Source organism: Falco biarmicus, chromosome 5 (assembly GCF_023638135.1).
Source record: "Falco biarmicus isolate bFalBia1 chromosome 5, bFalBia1.pri, whole genome shotgun sequence".
In the NCBI taxonomy this organism is placed as follows: Eukaryota; Metazoa; Chordata; class Aves; order Falconiformes; family Falconidae; genus Falco; species Falco biarmicus.
This window is the reverse complement of record NC_079292.1, coordinates 76,265,636-76,283,070: the sequence shown is the minus strand read 5'-3', so window position 1 is coordinate 76,283,070 and position 17,435 is coordinate 76,265,636. Positions and strand designations below refer to the sequence as shown.

The window sequence follows — 17,435 nt, the reverse complement described above, 5'->3', positions numbered from 1 at the left end:
ATGACGACAGGCTGAAATGGTATCACAAGGCTCCTTTCATATCGCAGCCTGAGGAGGCATCTCAAACAGGTGTTTGGTGGTAAACATCTGTGTGCCACACATTACCATAGGACCTTTCAATAGCTAAACTCAACATAAGCAGAAGCTGAGCCGCAGGAATGCGCTGTACGCCCACACTAAGACAATCAAACAACAAACTTTGGTTTAAAGACGAGATTTTTCCATGAATAAGAAATATGAGATTTCTGGCTAACCAAACCACTTCCTCCACTTGGGAATCACCCTGTTGGCCAAACAGGCCAGTATCACTCTGTAAGATTACAAGCTATGTTTATCCAGCCAGGAAAATTTCTCTTTGAAATCTAATATTCCCTCATATTAACTCTCATTACTCTCCCAGCCACTCTGGAAGAACTGACTTGTTGAAGAAGTGTCAAAATCTGAGGCTGGTCTGTGAGACGACAGATCTGCTAGTCACAGCAGCAACGCTCTAGATTGCACAAGCCACCACGGGTACCACAACTCAAATTAACTACCATCTTCAGGTGAGCTGAAAATGTTCTTCAAGAAACCTCTGGAGGCCATAAAGTTTGGTTTGCTTTAATGATCTTACACTCAACTTCGGAAATTCACTTCTGGGTGACAAAAATTTATTTTTTATATATATGTTCAAAATCAGAAAGTCACTTCCCAAGCTAAAACCACAGTTGTACTTGCTGTGGATTTTAAAGAAGAAGTATTACCCTGGCTCCTTCATTCCAGGAGCACATCCTTTAAAGAGGAGAAGGCACAAAACAGGACCCACATACATGGTTCAGATCAGGATCCTGGGGAAGCTGGCTCTGAGGTGTGGGAAGGGACTGTCCACCCACTTCTATCCTTCACCCTCCTTTTTAACAAGACACAGTTGGTTTCTTCTTTCTCAGAAAGTTGTTGCATAAGATGTATTTTTTAAAAAAACACTGTCAAGAAAGATAATAACCAGAAAAGAAAATTTTCTCTTGTTTGCTTCAACTGAAATAAAACTGGAGCAACATTCATGACCGGGAGCACGGTTCCTAAGAATTATTCTTCAAGAGAGGGATCTATCAGCTTCCAGCTGGACACTACAGGGCTGCCTTGGTCTTGCAAAGGCAAGAGTTTCATTTAAAATGGTCTTGTTACTGGGGATGATACTACACTTCACTCACGTGCTGTCTGTAATCAAGCCAGGAGCTCCATTTTCACAGAGTACAACACGTGTTTTATTGAAGCACACATCAGAATACATTAAACATTTCTGTTATTCAGAAGAAATCTGAAAAAAATCCAAAACTTTGGAACAGTTATGATCTGGCTGTGGATTTCAGGTCTGGTCCCCAGTGAAAGCACCCAGACCCAACATGCCTGAGCTTCGAAAAGGCCTCAGTACCTTTCCAGACCTTTCACAAATAACCTTGTTCGTAATTTTAACCATGGCATTCATCTGCCCTCCATGTGCACACGGAGATGTGAGCAGGGTTTCAACAACACAGTTTTGAGTTGTAGATGGACAACTAGTACTGACATGGTAGAGTTAAACTGACTTAATTGTGCAGCAGAAAGCGGCATGTACAACTTCTTTGAACGTCCCATGGGGACTATCTGATGGACTCTCTTGGAAGAGCTCTGCCAGATGTCCAGGCTCTGTACGTGCATTCTGGTGTCACGTGACCATCTGGCACCCACCAGTTAAAAAAAATACATCAGTATGAGGTGTTTTAACTTGTTGGCCCTTTTTGAGTGCTTGCATAGACTCCTTTAACACACTGGGAGGAGCAGAAAGGAAGCAATCACTAAGAAGTGGTACAGGGACATGGAGCAGTCAGTTCTGGCACAGCAAAACTGAATGTTCTTCCCCATTTTACAGAAGCAAGCAACTTTGGGAGACTGCTGTCAGGCCCTTTTCCCAACTAGGGCATCAGCGGTTTTCCCTGCAGAGGCCAGCAGAAGATTTTTCTGTTGTGACACACTGTTTGGCAGCAGCAAACACTATTTTTGCTTTCCTCTGAGACACGAGAGACTTGCTTACAGCTTTGGATGGCATGTCATGCACCAGTTCCAGCAGCTTGGAATAATCTGGTGGACGCAACTTCTTCATGCATGGAGGAATAAACCAATTTCAAATCAAGGAGGTGCTTCCCTTCCTCTGTAAGGATGGGCATAGCTGCAGAATACCTTCCTGCAAGTCATTTGGGCACTTCATGTAACACCTTCCTGCTTAGACAGGGACTGACAACACTGGTGGCACCTGCAAATCCCAAGCTTGTAGCGCAGTACAAAGCATAACATTCAGTCTTTCCTACTATGGGCTTTAAGGGTGCCAGAGAGTACAGCGGAGTAACTGGAGGCAGACCGAGGAGAAGCATAGCTGGAATAGCTATTTTCTGCAATCTCCTGTACACACAACCCCTGCACATCTTTTCCAGTGTTCAGGAAGCACCAAGCTGAATGGCACGAAACAGATTAAGCCCATGGCTGCAATGAAAGCCATTACTGTCTGATTGCCACGCGGTGATCCACATTGCACGAGTCTGAAGGACCTCGTTCCAGATCCTAACAGCCAGGCATCCCTAAAATCACACATCTGCCATCACAAAAAGCAATGACTGGCTTTCACCTCATTAATCTCAACAGGCACTGCAGCCTCCAGCCACACTGCTGGGCCCCTGTACTCCAGAGTAACATGCAGTGGATCAGCATCACTAAGCATTGACTGCTGATGTCTATGCACACCATGGGGAGCAGTTAATTTTCCAAGGCTGTTTGTCTGGCATATGAACTTTTTTTTATTTATAAAGGCCATACATGCATGAAACCTGTTATGACCCTCGATTTCTGCTCCACACAGAGCAGAGACTACTTACAGCGATGTTCACTGCTGTACATTATGCAGGAAGGAAATGCTGATGTTAGCAGGAACGCTGCACGTTTTAAAGATCCGATTCGAATGTCACTCCTGTCTCCTCCTCCTGATCTCAGCGCCGGCTTCCATGCTTTGACAGCGGGGGGCACGATCCAAATCCCACTGGCAGCAGTGTGAAAGCTCCCACGTGCTTCATTAAGTTTCAGGCATTTTCAAATGCGTAGTTCAAAGCACAGGAGAAAAAAAGAAAAAAACTCTCCCTTCCAACCTTCCTGCAAGAGCCTGGGACACCAGCCCATCACGCGAGGCCAGGTGCCTGTCTCTCCCGCAGCACTGCATGCTGCCAGATGGCACATCGGGTCACCTGGCGCCCAGCCTGCGTGACCCAGCTGCCAGTTTGGCACACACAGTCCTGCACCCGCCGCTCCAGGCTGCAACAGAGCGCTAAAATAAATTTGTTTATCAAGATAAAAATGCTTTTTGCAAGATCAGCCGTGGCTCCAAGGTGACCGAACCCTTTCTGAGGGGGTGTGATGCCAGTCCTGGGAAGGGACCAGGCGACAATGGCTGCCTGTCCCAGCAGCAGTAGTGCGTAGGGTGCAACACAGAGCCACCACAGTGGCCCGTCCTGCATCAGACCCGGCCTTCATCAGATCTGGCATCCCCATTTCAGCAGCATGGTGTGAAACCTGGCCAACACCAAGTGTGAGAGACAACAGGATCTGGACACTGCTGTAAGACTTGGCAAAATACCTGGAAGCGCACACCTGCCGCTGTCATAACAGCCACAGACTGACTTAAAACCTAAAGCATGGCCTCCAGAATAAGTCTTCACTTCCACTGCCGGAGCTTCCCCAAAACCTGTGCACGATCTGACCACCAGAACAGAAACCTCGCCACAGACCGCGAGCACAAGGACTCGTCTCTGGCCCTGCTAGGAAGTCACCAGTCACAGGGCACCTGGAGGCAAAACCAGTGGGCCCTTCCAAAATGATGCCGTGTAACTTACCTTCTGATAAGCACAACATGTTATTTCCCAAGGTAGTCTTCAGGTAGCTACCACTCAAATAATATCTGATGATCTGGAAAACCAGGTCTTGGGGAAAGAGCCTTGTCAGGTGTGTTTTGGTGTATTTTTAAAGCAAGGTGACAAAAACTGGCAGATTCACAAACACAGAAAATATAAATTTGGTTTGGTATCCAGATTAAAGGGATGCTGAGCTTGTATCACTCGCTTCTGTTATAAACCAGGTAAGGAAACTCAGTAACACTGGTCCCTGTAGAAAATACACACTGCCAAAAGTGCTCTTCAGTGAAAAGTTCATATGGAAAACAGCTCCTCTCTGCCACCGTTTAAGCATCTGATTCCTACAAAAATTGTTTTCTCCAGCCCTCTGAGATAAAAATCCAGTCACCAAAAATTTTTTGCTCCCTAGATTTGAGAGACAATGGTACATCAAAGAAAGCATAGGCCAACGCAGCGCACGAGCCATCTGGGCAACAGCTTTTCCAAGGCCCCACAGCAGCATCTCCAACCCAAAACCTCTTCCCTTTGGTTCTTTGAAATCTACTCTAAATTTTTTTGATGTCTGCATAAAGCACAACCCCACTGCCTGAGTCAACCTAGCTAACATAAAAAATGAGCGCCTCATGGGCGAAACAAGGCGAGACCATACCATTTGACTTTGGAGCCATTCGATCAGGGTCTCTGCCGTTGAGTCCGGGACCTGGCAGCGCAGCCCCTCTCTCTCGTCCGCTTCCATCATCTCCAGCAAGCCCCTCAAGTCCTCCACCAGGTGCAGTGCCCGCAGGCCCCCCATGAAGGGAGAGGTGGGGGACTGGCAGTCAAAGATGCCATTGGAGTACTCCAGCGCCTTCGAACCTGGAGGGAGCAAAATTGCATGGCATCAGGCATAAGGCAAGCAGGTCAGACACACAGCAAGGCTCAGAGATGTAAGTGGTGGCATTTGCTCTTGGCGGGCATTTATCTGAAACAAACTCGTCGCTAGTGCTCGATTCCGTCCGCACCATGCAGCAATTTGGAGAAGGGCAAGCCCTTGCCGGCATGCTGTGTGGATGGAAGCTCCAGCAGGAAGGAGGTGGGCTGATCTGACAGGGGATGTGTACACCACAGCCGTGCCCACAGGCTCAAGGCAGGGGCTGGGCTCCTGCTCCCCAGGGTGTATCGGAGGCACTAAGTACTGGGGGGGAACAGGCTCTCCTAGCGCTCCGAGTCACCCTGTAGGGACTGCAGGACCCAAGTCAGACAGTGACGGTGTCCAGAGGAAACCATGCTCTGCATTTTACAGGTAGGAATATGTTATGCTGCTCCAAGGCACTGGAATTTTTTAAAAACAATTAAAAAATATATAAAGATAAATAAAAAACCCAAATCACTTCTACACAAGAACAAATTTTAAACCCAACAGTTTGATGTGGTAGCCCTGACATCTGCATGTTAATAAAGAGAAAAATCTCCTATCTGCATAAACTCACAGTACATATATTTGACCTACATTAAAAGTTGCTATATCTTAAGTCAGGAAGAAAACTATGAGTTCAGGATTAAGGTTGATTTAAGTCAACCTAGCTAATTCCAACTGTAATTTCAGCACACTGATTTGTGACCTTAATACTGTAATGCCTCGGGCACAGTGAGACGTGTTCATGACAGAGCATCATTTGTACTGTCAACTTTTGGAAACTACAGTGATATGCCATAGATGCACTTCCATGAACTTTCATTCCTCTCATCTGGCAAGCCACAAAAATGCAAGTATTCTGCTAATTCCCTCTGAAAAAAACGAAAGAGAAATAATCCCCACAACAGCACAGGATTGATGTCCCTTTGTTATATTACTTTATAGGTCTGTCTCAACAGACACATGGGTAAATGAAGTCTGTGGTGACTTCAACATCTCAACACCACATTTTATTTTTATATTAAACCTCATCCTGCCATAATCAACTTAGGCTCTTGGAAACAGATACACGATTGGATCTAAATACCAGTATCTACTTATGGAAATTACTAAAGGTACAGCTTAGAAGTATTTTTAGAGATCATTATGATCCAACTGAATCCACTTTACATGTGTTCCTGCTATGTGTCCTTAATATCTTTAGAAAAACTGTAGAGAAAATTCATTGTTTAAACAAAGCATCCACCATATGATTATTTTTTTCCCTAAGGGAAATTACTCTAAGTGGAACTATTAAAGACTTTATAACTGTGTTGCTATCCTTGCAGGGTATTTTTTTCAGTTTGTTTGCATAGCTCTGCTGGAATAGGATTAAACTATTAACTTCTTGCTGCTTTGCTCCTCTATGTTGTGTACTTATATTATTTTATGTCTCACTAGACTCAACTTAAAAGCAGAAGCTGTATACTTTGCAATGCCTCTCCTTGTCCACTTACAATTTACAGGTACTTTTAAGTTCAAGGCAAGTCCAAACCAAATATTTGGACCCAAAGCATCCCAATTTTGAAAAAAAAAGGAAAATTCAGTTTAAGTTTTAGCTCTTCAGATTTGAGAGAAGTTCAGAGTAGCCAGTATTAGGCAAACTTACTCTTCCTGCCTTGTAGCAGCTCTTTAAATACAGTCATCCTGGATTGAAATGTGCCTTGTCCTTGACTTTTTTGGTGCTGTGTGCACCAGATGAACTGCGTCTGCCACTTTGAGCAGCATTTTGTTAAAAGACAGAAGAAAAACTACTACCCATTTAGCTGTGTCTTTTTTGTAAAAGTCTGTGCAAACTCTCCACTCCGTTTACTTGTAAATTCTAAGCTATAACAGAAGACACCAAACACAGTTACCAGCACATTCCCTTCTAAGCCTGAAACTCTGCCCTCCCAGTATGAGAAAGGAGGACCAAAACAGCTAAATGAATAAGCTGCCCTGAGTGCTTACCTGCTATAATGCCATCCATCTGCTCCAGAGCCGCAGCGAGCATGTCACTTGCATCACTCATCATCTTCTCTCTTCTCAGGAACAATCACCAGCTACACCATTAGGAGCAATAAATCACCAGTAGTGTGAGTTGGATCCAGAGCCTCGAGTCTGCAATTTAACCTGCAAAAGAGAATTTAATTTCACTGCACGTTCTCTGAATGCAGACACCACAGCTGCCAGACCAGCAGGAAGACTGGGGCCGTTTGCTGACCACAGGAAGACTCAGAGGTGTTCACCACCAGGCACAAACTGGCATCAAAGAATCAAAGCACCAACCTGATGATCCAGTTCCTACTGTTGGTCAGCCAGTGACCTGCCCCTGCCCACAGATACCACTGAGGGGGCATCCCATAGAAGACAAAGGTCTATCACTAAAAGGAAGCTGCAACCCAGTAATGAACAATGCGTCTACCTGTATTTTTTCTCCCCAAGAATTTGTTGGTACAGAAAAAGAGGAGTCTTATCATTTGCCCAAGGTATCTGGGTGTCTAACAATCCAGAAACCCCAAGCATGCAATTATTTGCCTACAGGCAGGAGATCTCAAACGCCCATGCCTCGCTGGATGTAGCGTCCATGCACAGACTATCCCTCCAAAGACGCTGCTCTGCGCTTAGCAGCGCTTCAAGCTGTAATGATGCAATCTGATCTTATCCTAAAACTTTTGAAAGTCAGAAGTGGTCCCCAGAGGAGTGCTTCCAGCAGAGTCTGGCAAAGCGAACCTGCCCCACATGCTGCCTGGGCAGGTGAAATAGTAGATACGAAATCCCGATGGGCTACAAGTTGGCACTTGCTGAAGTGGAGCTGCAGAGGTCAGAGACATACCCAGTCCCTCCACCCCAGCACAATGGACACACAAGTCACCCAAATAGCCCAGATTGCCATGGCTTTAATCTAAGACATGCCAGACTACTTCTGATATAAATACAGTTAGGGAACAAAGCTAAACAAACACCAGGAAGGAAAACTCGCTTTAACCTTTTGCATACCCTGCCATTTGGTTTTTGTATTAGGCCGCAATGCTGCTGACATTTGCCCCAACATAAGCAATTAAGAAAGTTGTTCACAGTATCTCTGGCATAAGTCCTGGAAAAGAGTCTACTAAAAAAAAAAACAAACAAACCCAAACCAAAAATTCATGTCATAAACTGAGTTTTCCCTCCTACGAGTCACTTTATTGTTCTGACCCAGCTGGGAAGTAGCTCTTAATGGAGGCTGCCAGCTAGCTTTGCTGAAATACTATCCTTAAAATGCCAACAAACATTTAATCTTCTGTAACAAAACTTTTATTACACAAAGTCGGTCCAAACCCTAAGGTAACTTTTGAATGACAGCACAAAGACTACTGCACTTTTGACAAATGCCTTGCTTTATTATTTAGTTGCCAGAGTCAGAAAAGCCAAGAGAACTTCAAAAAGTCAAAATACCTGTAAGTTAAGGTGTTGCAACTCTTAAAAAAATGCAGTAGCATCATAACTGAAGACTTCCAGCCTTCCAGGAGGAAGCCCCCACTTTTAAACACAATGTAAATATTAAACTTCAAGCAGTACAGTATCTGCCAGAATATGCAGATCCTACAAGACATTTGGTCTGGTGCCTCTGCATCCGGTAAAAATGAGCACAAAACGCAGCCTTTGCAAACACATTCACTTGGACAACGCTGTAGACTATCTTGGTTTTTCTCCTTTAGGGTTTCCTGGTTCTGATAATCAGGTCCTGCTCAAGTATGGGTGTCTATGAACGCAGAGTGTGGATGGTCTGTGATGGATTTTCCTCTGAAGGCAAAAAGCACGAAGAGGGAGCCCAGGGCTGCTGCTGCCTCAGGCAAAACACCGATTCCTCATAGCTCTAATTGGAAAAGGCCCAACAACGCAAAACACCCATAAACCCACAACAGTCAATTAATGTTTGGGAATCAGGGATTCCCACAATCTTCCCAATGTGCATAAACACCTCCTGGGGGGAGTCAAGAAGACCGAGCCAGACTCTTTTCAGTGGCACCCAGTAACATGATGAGGCAAGGGGCAAACATTAAAACAGAGGAAATTCCACTGAAGCATTAAAAGGAAAAAAATAATTAAAACCTTATATTTAAAACAAAAGTTCTTAAAAAGCTTGTATACTGTGAGGATGGCAATCACTGGAAAGAGCTGCCTTTTTGGGGTCTCCATCCTTGGAGCAACTCACAGCCTGACTGGACCCTGCATGGCACAGCCTGCCCTGGGCATCCCTGCTTGGGGCGGGGGGTGGACTGGAGACCTCCAGTGGTGCCTTCCCACCTCAGCCATCAGTCAGCTCAGCGCAGCTCGCAATCAAGCATTGAATACAGTACTGAGGAAGACTTAGTACTAGGAAAAGCCTACTGGAGGCTAAGAATGTGCTAAAGAACAGTGCTCCCTAATCACGTTTGATCACAGTGCATCCCTTGTTTCTCACCTTCTGCCTAGGAAAGACATTAAGTGGGGGCAAGGAACTACTAATTTATACTTGCATAATAAAGCCATGGCTCATAGGCATAGAAAAATCACCACCCTTGTGCTTCATCCAGGCACAACCAACTCTCATGTTTCCAAAAAAAGATCTCCTTGCTTGGTTTTATCCATGGTTGTCAAAAAACCCTCAGACAAGAGCAGCAGTGGTACCAGCAGCATCCAAGAGACCTCCAGTGTCTACCCCACTGTTACCTGGCCCTACATCCAAGGAAAGAGACACGTGAGTCTGTACAATGCTTCCTCCACTGCTACTGCAAAAGGAGCAGCAGTGAGAAATTTTAAGACAAAATTTAGTGAAGCAAGACCGTGAAAACACACTGATCTCCAAAAACCCTTCCAACACTCATGGAGCATCTGTTAGCAGCCCGACCAAGCCTACAGCTGAGAAACTTGAAGAGATGAAATAAAAAAGAACAAAAAGTCTCCAAGCTGAACAGCTGGAGATAACACAATAAAATCTCATTTTCCTCATTATTTGGTTCTAAAAGTGGTCATTGAAAACTAGCCTGGAATAGCACATCCTGCTCTGGCCACCTTCCCAGCACATTGCAGCACATCTAGCAGTCAGGAAGTAAAACCGCTGCGATAGAAAAATAATATTGGAGGCATCCTTCTCCGGTAAGGGCACGGAATCTCTTTTATCCTTTGCACACCATCATCAGCACACGGGGAACGGATGGGCAGGGGGGAAATCAAAGACCTCATACACCAGTGGACCAAAGAACCATACTGCATGAAACAAGAAAAAACAACAAACCGCAGGAGGAAGAGGGTGGAAAGGGGAGGTGCAGAGGGAGTCAAAGGCAGGCAATTATTAGACAGAAGTCATAAATCAGCAGCACTTTGTGGATTATAGGGATGAGAACAATAAACACCAGTGGATTAATCCCTGTGCCTACTGAAGGGCACCAAGACTGCTTCTGACTTCACAAACTTCAAGAAGAGCCTCGGCTGACTGCTAACACAGCAGAGCTTTCCCGATATGTATGTTCCTTTCTTTACCCTTTCCTTTCTATGGCTTTAGTCAAATAGAAATAAAAGCTAATAGAAAACTCAAGGCTTTTGAGTTTTGCTGTTGGCAGTGACTAAGGAAAATCATGCAGTCAGGTAAATGAACAAAAATCCATCTTGGAGAAGTGCAGTGGAGCTCCTTAGGAAAATGAGGCACTGCTAATATTTCAGATGATGTCAAGCAGTTTAAATTATTTTCATCCATGAAATCAGAAAAGAAGGGAAGAAGAAAAAAAAAAAAAAAGGAAAATCCTCATTTTAACACAGATGGATCTATGACACAGCAGATGAATGAGAAACCAAGGTGAGCACAGGAGACAGAGGCAGACACACAAAATCCACCCCTGGCATAACGCCATCGAGAACATACCTGGGAGGAAAGTACTGACAGCACCCCGTCTGACGGACCATTTAAAATAAGTTTTCTCTTGCTTTCCAAGAAAATGACAACACTTACCTTCCTGCGAGTGCAATCAGCGCAAGGTAGGGCAGGGGTGTTGTTTTTACAGAGATAGACCCCCTTTTTAGAGCTCCCAGCTGAATACCTTGCTCACACCGACAAGAACAAGCACTGCTTCATCAAGGCTGTATTTACAATCCACCATTAAAAAATAAAAATAAAATACAAATGCAGCTATTTCTACTACCAGTTACGATTAATCTTATCACTAGCTGGCATTTCTACCACATCCCTGGCTGTGACAGAGAAGACATTATTTGGTCTTACTTGCTTAATGTCCCCTCCTCTGGTTTGAACACACCAGCCGGTTGCTAGGGCTATGCTGTTCACTTTTCAGTAGGTGGAGATTTTTTATTTTTATTTTTGAATGACATACAAACCCTCTGGCTACAGTGCTTATGAAGATGTATTCCAAACAGCTTACAGAGAAAACAAAATAGCTGCCCTGCAAATAAATCCAAGGAAAGCTAGAAAAAACCAAGGGGCTTTGTGAATGAGAACTGCAGTCCACTGGATGCAAACAGGAAAGCTGCCTGAATGTCAATTTCAAAATCAGGCATTTAATTAAGATGGCAGACTTAAAAAAAAAAAACAAACAAAAAAACCACTTAAACATTTCACATATGTAGGAAATTACAGTCTCCCCACTCAGATGCTGTCTCTTTCCTAGATCAAACACCACACACAGAGGCATCTAAGGGCAACACCTTCAAACCTGGTGTTTTTTTATTTATTTTGGGGGTGGTCTCATTCTGGATGTCCACCTGCCAAACACACCATGCTTAAAAACCCAGAGTTTCACAGAGCTGAAGAGAATCGGCTGCCTGCTAGCAGGTCTGAAGGCCAAAAGGACACGTTGTGCCCTGCATGGAACCTCTCCAGGGAAGGGCAGGGGCTGCCCTCTTGTCCCACTCACCATCCTCTTTGTGCACAGGCTCTGCAAATGCTCAAGTGCTTGGCAAGAAAGCATCAGCTACAGGTTATTTTTATTATATGATGCAATAAGATGGATGACTTGAGTTTCCCAGCTCTCCTATTCCTACCAAATGTTCCTTAAGTGAGGAAATTTCGATACACAGAAAGTAAAAATCTTAATTAGGGCTTGTTTTTGAGAGCTGTAGAGAGTAAAAAAAGGATGCCCAAGAGCAGGCTGTTGCCCCAGAGCAGTCTACCACAAAAATACAACAACAAAGCTAATAAATTGCAGTCATCTTTTACTATTCTACCACAAAAGAAAGACCCTAAATTTCACCCTGCTGCCACAATTCATATCCCTGCATTCCTGGTCCTACACACACAAGATGACTGCGCAACAGGTCTGATGCATCTTATGGATTCATCTCTATCGCCTTACAATACTAAAGCGATACATCCTTAGCAATTTTTACAAGGTAAAGTTGTTTCATGAAGATAAATGCCACTTCAGACATATAATGACATCTATTTCTGCTTTTTCTGGTGGGCCAGAAGAGAACACAAACACGCAGACTTATCTGCAAAATACATTTCAACCACAAATAAAAACCAGCTTTGAATGAATTCAATCTAAATCTTTGACAGAATTTCTCATGGGATGTTTTGAAGATACTCAACTATAGTGCCACCAGTCAGTAGCATTTTAACACTTAATGATTAATATATTCAGCTACTTTACACTAGGAGCTATTAACACTTCTTTTGACTCTATTTCATACCTTCCAGGCCTGAAATAAGAAATTAAAAAAGGAAATGGATCCTTGTTGAATACATTGCTCTGGTGTTTTCCAAGGCAAGAACAAATGAAATTTAAAAAGTAAAACTAGGAAATGCTGAAAACATCTTAATGGGAATAATGTAAAGAAATATCTTAGCATGAGGCTGGGACAGGAAACTAGGCAGGTCCCAAACATGCTTTGAGCTGTGTCATTCAGACACTGTCCCCCTTCCCCGGGGAGAGGCCCCGGGTGCCAGGTGGAGGCAGGTACCACTGCTCAGCTCCCTCCCAGCCATCGGCACGCTGCCCTGGCTGCACTGCAGTGGCCGGACAGCCATTACACACAGGCTGAGGCAAGGAGGTCCGCTGAGACAAGGCACGTCCTTTGGCTGGTCCTTTCCCCTCCAAGTCCTCCATTCCAGGAGGATGGCTATAAGGAGCATTGTCCCTGGAGTGGGAGCCCAGTGGGGCCAGGCTTAGAACCCACCAGTCCGTTGGTCCAGCACCCTCCAAGGGCCCCAACGCTCGGTCATGCAAAAAGGATAAACATTATTATGAATAAAAACCAACCCAAATGTTAGCAAAAGCTTAAACTGATAACATCTATTTGGTTTTATATATATCAATAAATGTCTTGAATTTGCTGAAGTCTAGTCAATGACATCAAAGCAATGCTGTTCTCATATTATACAGAACTACAAGAAAGCAACAAATGTCCCTTTGTTCCCTAACTCTAGATCCTTTCTTTGTTCCCTGAATTTCATTATTTCTTTATTACAGAACAACCATTATTTATTTATTTTAACTGATAAAAATGAATGGAAGCACACTGAGGCTGAAAGCCTATCCCACAGTATGTAAGAAATGTCTTGAGATAAAAGGTATTAAGCCATAGAAAAGACTTAAAAGTATTTAAGAGCATAAAGCAGCAAAGTCCTTCCAAGATACGATTTTTTATACCTGGCAAAAACTAACCTCAAACCACACAACAACTTTTATTACCAACCACCTCAGTTGCATTCTGCCTTGAAATTTGTTAAACGCCTCGATTGTGAGGCAAAAGCAAAGCCTCAACAAGATAAGCATCCTTCAGATATTTGGGCAGAGATGTATACACAACAGCTTATATAAACACCCAAAGTCTCTGAGTCAAGGTTTATGGCTTGGATTCATATCCAGTTACAAAACAAACCATTTATTTTGGTCTGCAATATTGAAATCATGCCTTATCTCTACTACCCTGTTCTCCAGCAGCTCTTTTTTTGTTATTGTAATTGAAATGAATTTAAAAAACACAGCAGGTGACTGGTTATGTTGTTTTGTGATGCACAAGTGAGCTCTGTGATGGCTGGATGGCACTGAGTCAGCCACAGCAGCAGTACCTTACCTGCAAAGCAGCCGTGTAACACAAATACCTGCCTGCAAACACCCTTCAGACTCACTCTTTACTGACAAGCAATCCAAGGTCAAATGGAGGCTTGCAAAAAACCCCTGCAGATATACTTCACTTTAGGCTGTTCATATTTTACTGGTTAACTATTTAGTAAATGCCTTCAACCACTCACCTGAGACAGTCTTATGAAATCAATGCCTTATTTTCTCACGTTTTGCTTGGGTCCACTGATTAGGAAAACAATTGAGATATTCATTCCTCACTGAGACTGTTAATGCAAGCAAGGAAATGCCTCACATTCTCCAGCAACATGTTATTGACACACTGTGGCCACACAGGCTACGAAACAAAGAGACACTGTTGGTAAAGAGTCCAAAAAGTAGTTCTTCAAAATAACTTAAGAACCATGAAATCCTGAGCACAGACCCCTGCTTAGATCTGACTGCATAGCTTGTGCCGCTTTCTTTTAATGGGCTGGATCCAAAGATCAAATTCAAAACTTCCAGATCTGAAAGAGCTTGGCTTTAGATTTTGGACCTTCAGGTCTAGGAGTTTCCAGATCCACGGTTTCAATGCTGTCACTGCACAAAGCAAAATTAGGGGGCGCCGACCATCAAAAGCCCAGAAAATGAATAAAGTATATTTAGCTTGAACAGCACTTTCATATGTGTCTGTAATAAACAACAGAAAAACCTTGTAATTCTGCAGCATCAACTGTTACATGGGGAAAATCCGCATATAAAATCCCAGCATTACACCTTTCCCCTTCTATTGCCTCTGATTTTGCTGTCTTAAGATTCACCATTCAGGAGGAACGTGAAAAAGAACAGTGTAATTTCTGAAGTACATGCTTTGCATGTGGGGATACTTCTGTCTTTTAAAGACTCATGGTATCTGAGAACTTGATGTTGCCAGTACCACCACTGCACTACCATTACACCAACAATCCCCCGATACAGCATGATTTGCCATCTCTTTTCTCTTGGTGTTTTAAAAATGGAGCAGGGTAGAATTCAGCATGGTTGAGGACTTCCACTCTCCCAAGTAATAGAACAGGACTAAACTTTAAAGAGAAACACATAGGGGGAAAAAGGTGAAAAATAATAAAATTTAGGGCAATTTTCACTTTGGTTTTCTCTTGCTCACCTGAAAAAACATGTGGACCTTTTCACCTTCTTTTCTGCTAAACTAAATAGCTCATGCTGGAGCTTTGCCAACAACTTATGTTTAGGTAGTACATTTGGGAATCTGACAGAGTCTACATCAAGAAGACCTGCTCTAGGCAGCATGTAACTTTAGTCGCTGTCAAAAACAGGCGTTGTACCTTTGAGATTCTTGAAGTATCAGATGTGGGGGGACTGTGCACTTCAAAACAAAGACTTCAAATTTTGAATCAGTTCTCAGCTGTGAAAAGGCCCAAGTAGTTCACATGCAAAACACATTCTGAAACATGTGTTTGTTATCGTCAATGAGAAAGCACAGGCAAACGCAGTCACCTCTGTGTTTTGACAGCTGCCATGTGCGCTACCCCACTGCCAGCCAGAGCAGCCCCAGACAAAGACTCCGCAGAGCAATGCACTACCCAGCTGCAGCACAAGGAGATGCCTCTTGCCCAGGGAGTGCAGCACTGTAGGAACATTCTCCCCATCCCCTCGGGATCATCGTCCCCTTCCCCTGGGACACAGCCTGTATTTGCTGCCCAGCTCCAGAGCTGCTTGTTCAAGGCCAGGCTGAAGAAGAGGCACTCGCAGACATGGCTTTTTCCCAGCACTGCCCTTCCCACACTTTCTCTCGACTGGCTTCTGTCCCCCACGCCCCTTCCCAGGATAATGTCTCCAAGTCCTAAGACAACACAGTCCCAAGTCTGACAACCAGGGATTTCGGTAACGCTGGAGTAAGCAAAGCTTTTTTATATTTTTTCAGCCAGGGGGCAGAACACTGTTGATTTTGTCTTGCTTTTTCAACACCAAAGTTTCAGTGCCAAGAGATGAAGGACAAAAGCTATGTGCTCTCAGCTCGAGGAAAGGGTCCTTCTCTTCTCTTCGGAATGCTGTGCTGGTGAGTAGCAAGCAAACAAATCATCCCCCCAAAACCCCTGTTATTACAGTACCATTTTAAGGAACCATATTCTGTCTGCAACGCTGTTTAATACTCAACATTTCTTGGCTGGGGAGCCCCGTGTCCTGCCTACCCTTGGGCCAGCCAGTCAGACTGATACCTTGCAAAGGTGTTTTCATGTTGTGGTGGTGCCCTTTGGCCTCCAGCACCACCCAAGGCTAAAAAACTCAGTGGAGCAGGTGCTGAGCTGTGCCTGGTGCTCAGAGGAGCTCACAAGAGAAAGGTATCAGTGCTTTGGGAATGGGAACACTGCTGGGGGGGGCTGGAGGGCTACACAGATAATACAGTCATGGGGTACGGGTGATATTGAAGTGTGAGGGCTTTTACCAGCAAGGTGGAAGGAGGCAACAGGTAAGCATCAAGCCAGAGCTCTGACCTCTGCAGGAACACACCATGAAACAAACCTGGTCCCAGAGCTACTATCTTCCCTTTCTTCTGCAGCAGGAAGCGGAGGGAAGCTGGGAAGAAAGGAGATAAAGGAAAAGGGTGACTTCTTTCTGCTTCTTCTCCAGTAAGAAAGACCTAGGGATGGAAGGGAGCAGCCACTCTCCATACTGTGACCAAGCCTCTCTGCATATGTAGGAGGGGGAAATATCCCACCCAACACCCAGGGCCCCATCAGCAAGATGGGCAGAAAGTGCCAGCTTCACAACAAAGATGCAGCTCATGAGATGAAGAAAAACCTTAGCGGTCAGAAACTTCAGAGATACTTGCATCAATGCATGTTTGATGCCCAACTGGGGACAGAATTGCAGCTGCTACAAACCGACCTACGGATATAACAAGGTTACTGAGACTGAGGTTACTTGCTACAGATGATCTGCTAAGTGTGAAACAGTATTTTTTTTAATTACATAGAACAATGTAAAATGTCTGTTTCATTACATATAGCAATAGACTGTGGTTTATTACAGTCTTTACTAACAGTAGACAGCCTGTAGTAGACAGGGCTATAATGCACTAAAGTGGAGAATAAAATAACTTTTAAGAGCAGTGCAAGAAACTTTGCAATTCATTTGCAGCAGTACAATGCAAATACACCTACAAAACACCTGGTTTGGGTACCCAGAGCAGTCTAACCGAAGCAAGGGGCTGCAAAGCTTTCTCAGGTAACAGGATAAGCAGTGAATGGGTTAGCACACACCATCCCATACTGCTCAGGCCAGTGGTGCCATGATCCAAGCCAACAAGTCTGAAGCAAACTTAGGTGTGGCTGAATTGTACAGCAACAACAACATCGAAATATTGTCCTGTGCAAGAGCTGAATTGTCTCTCTCCATTATCAGGCATCTGCAACTTGTTTAAGCCAGTCTACAACTCTGATATGCCAGTCAGGTTTCCAGAGTCTGCTGAAAAGCCAGTCTTACATCATAAACCTTGTAATATCCGATTTCTCCCAAACTAGAGATCTTAGAGAAGTAATTCCACTAGGA

At 44.1% G+C, this 17,435-nt stretch overlaps 1 protein-coding gene across 7 annotated transcripts in view; it reads right to left on the bottom strand.

Annotated features, from left to right (window-relative positions):
* The window catches only part of PPFIBP1 (PPFIA binding protein 1), a 119,624-nt gene that overhangs the window by 48,679 nt on the left and 53,510 nt on the right, over positions 1–17,435 (bottom strand). For all 7 annotated transcript variants that reach the window (XM_056339134.1, XM_056339137.1, XM_056339132.1 and 4 more), the window contains exons 3-4: positions 6,796–6,957; positions 4,561–4,766 (exon numbers count right to left, since the gene is read on the bottom strand). In XM_056339134.1, coding sequence (XP_056195109.1) covers positions 4,561–4,766; positions 6,796–6,859 — 270 coding nt within the window. In that variant the 5' untranslated portion in view covers positions 6,860–6,957. The remainder of the gene's footprint in view (positions 1–4,560; positions 4,767–6,795; positions 6,958–17,435) is intronic.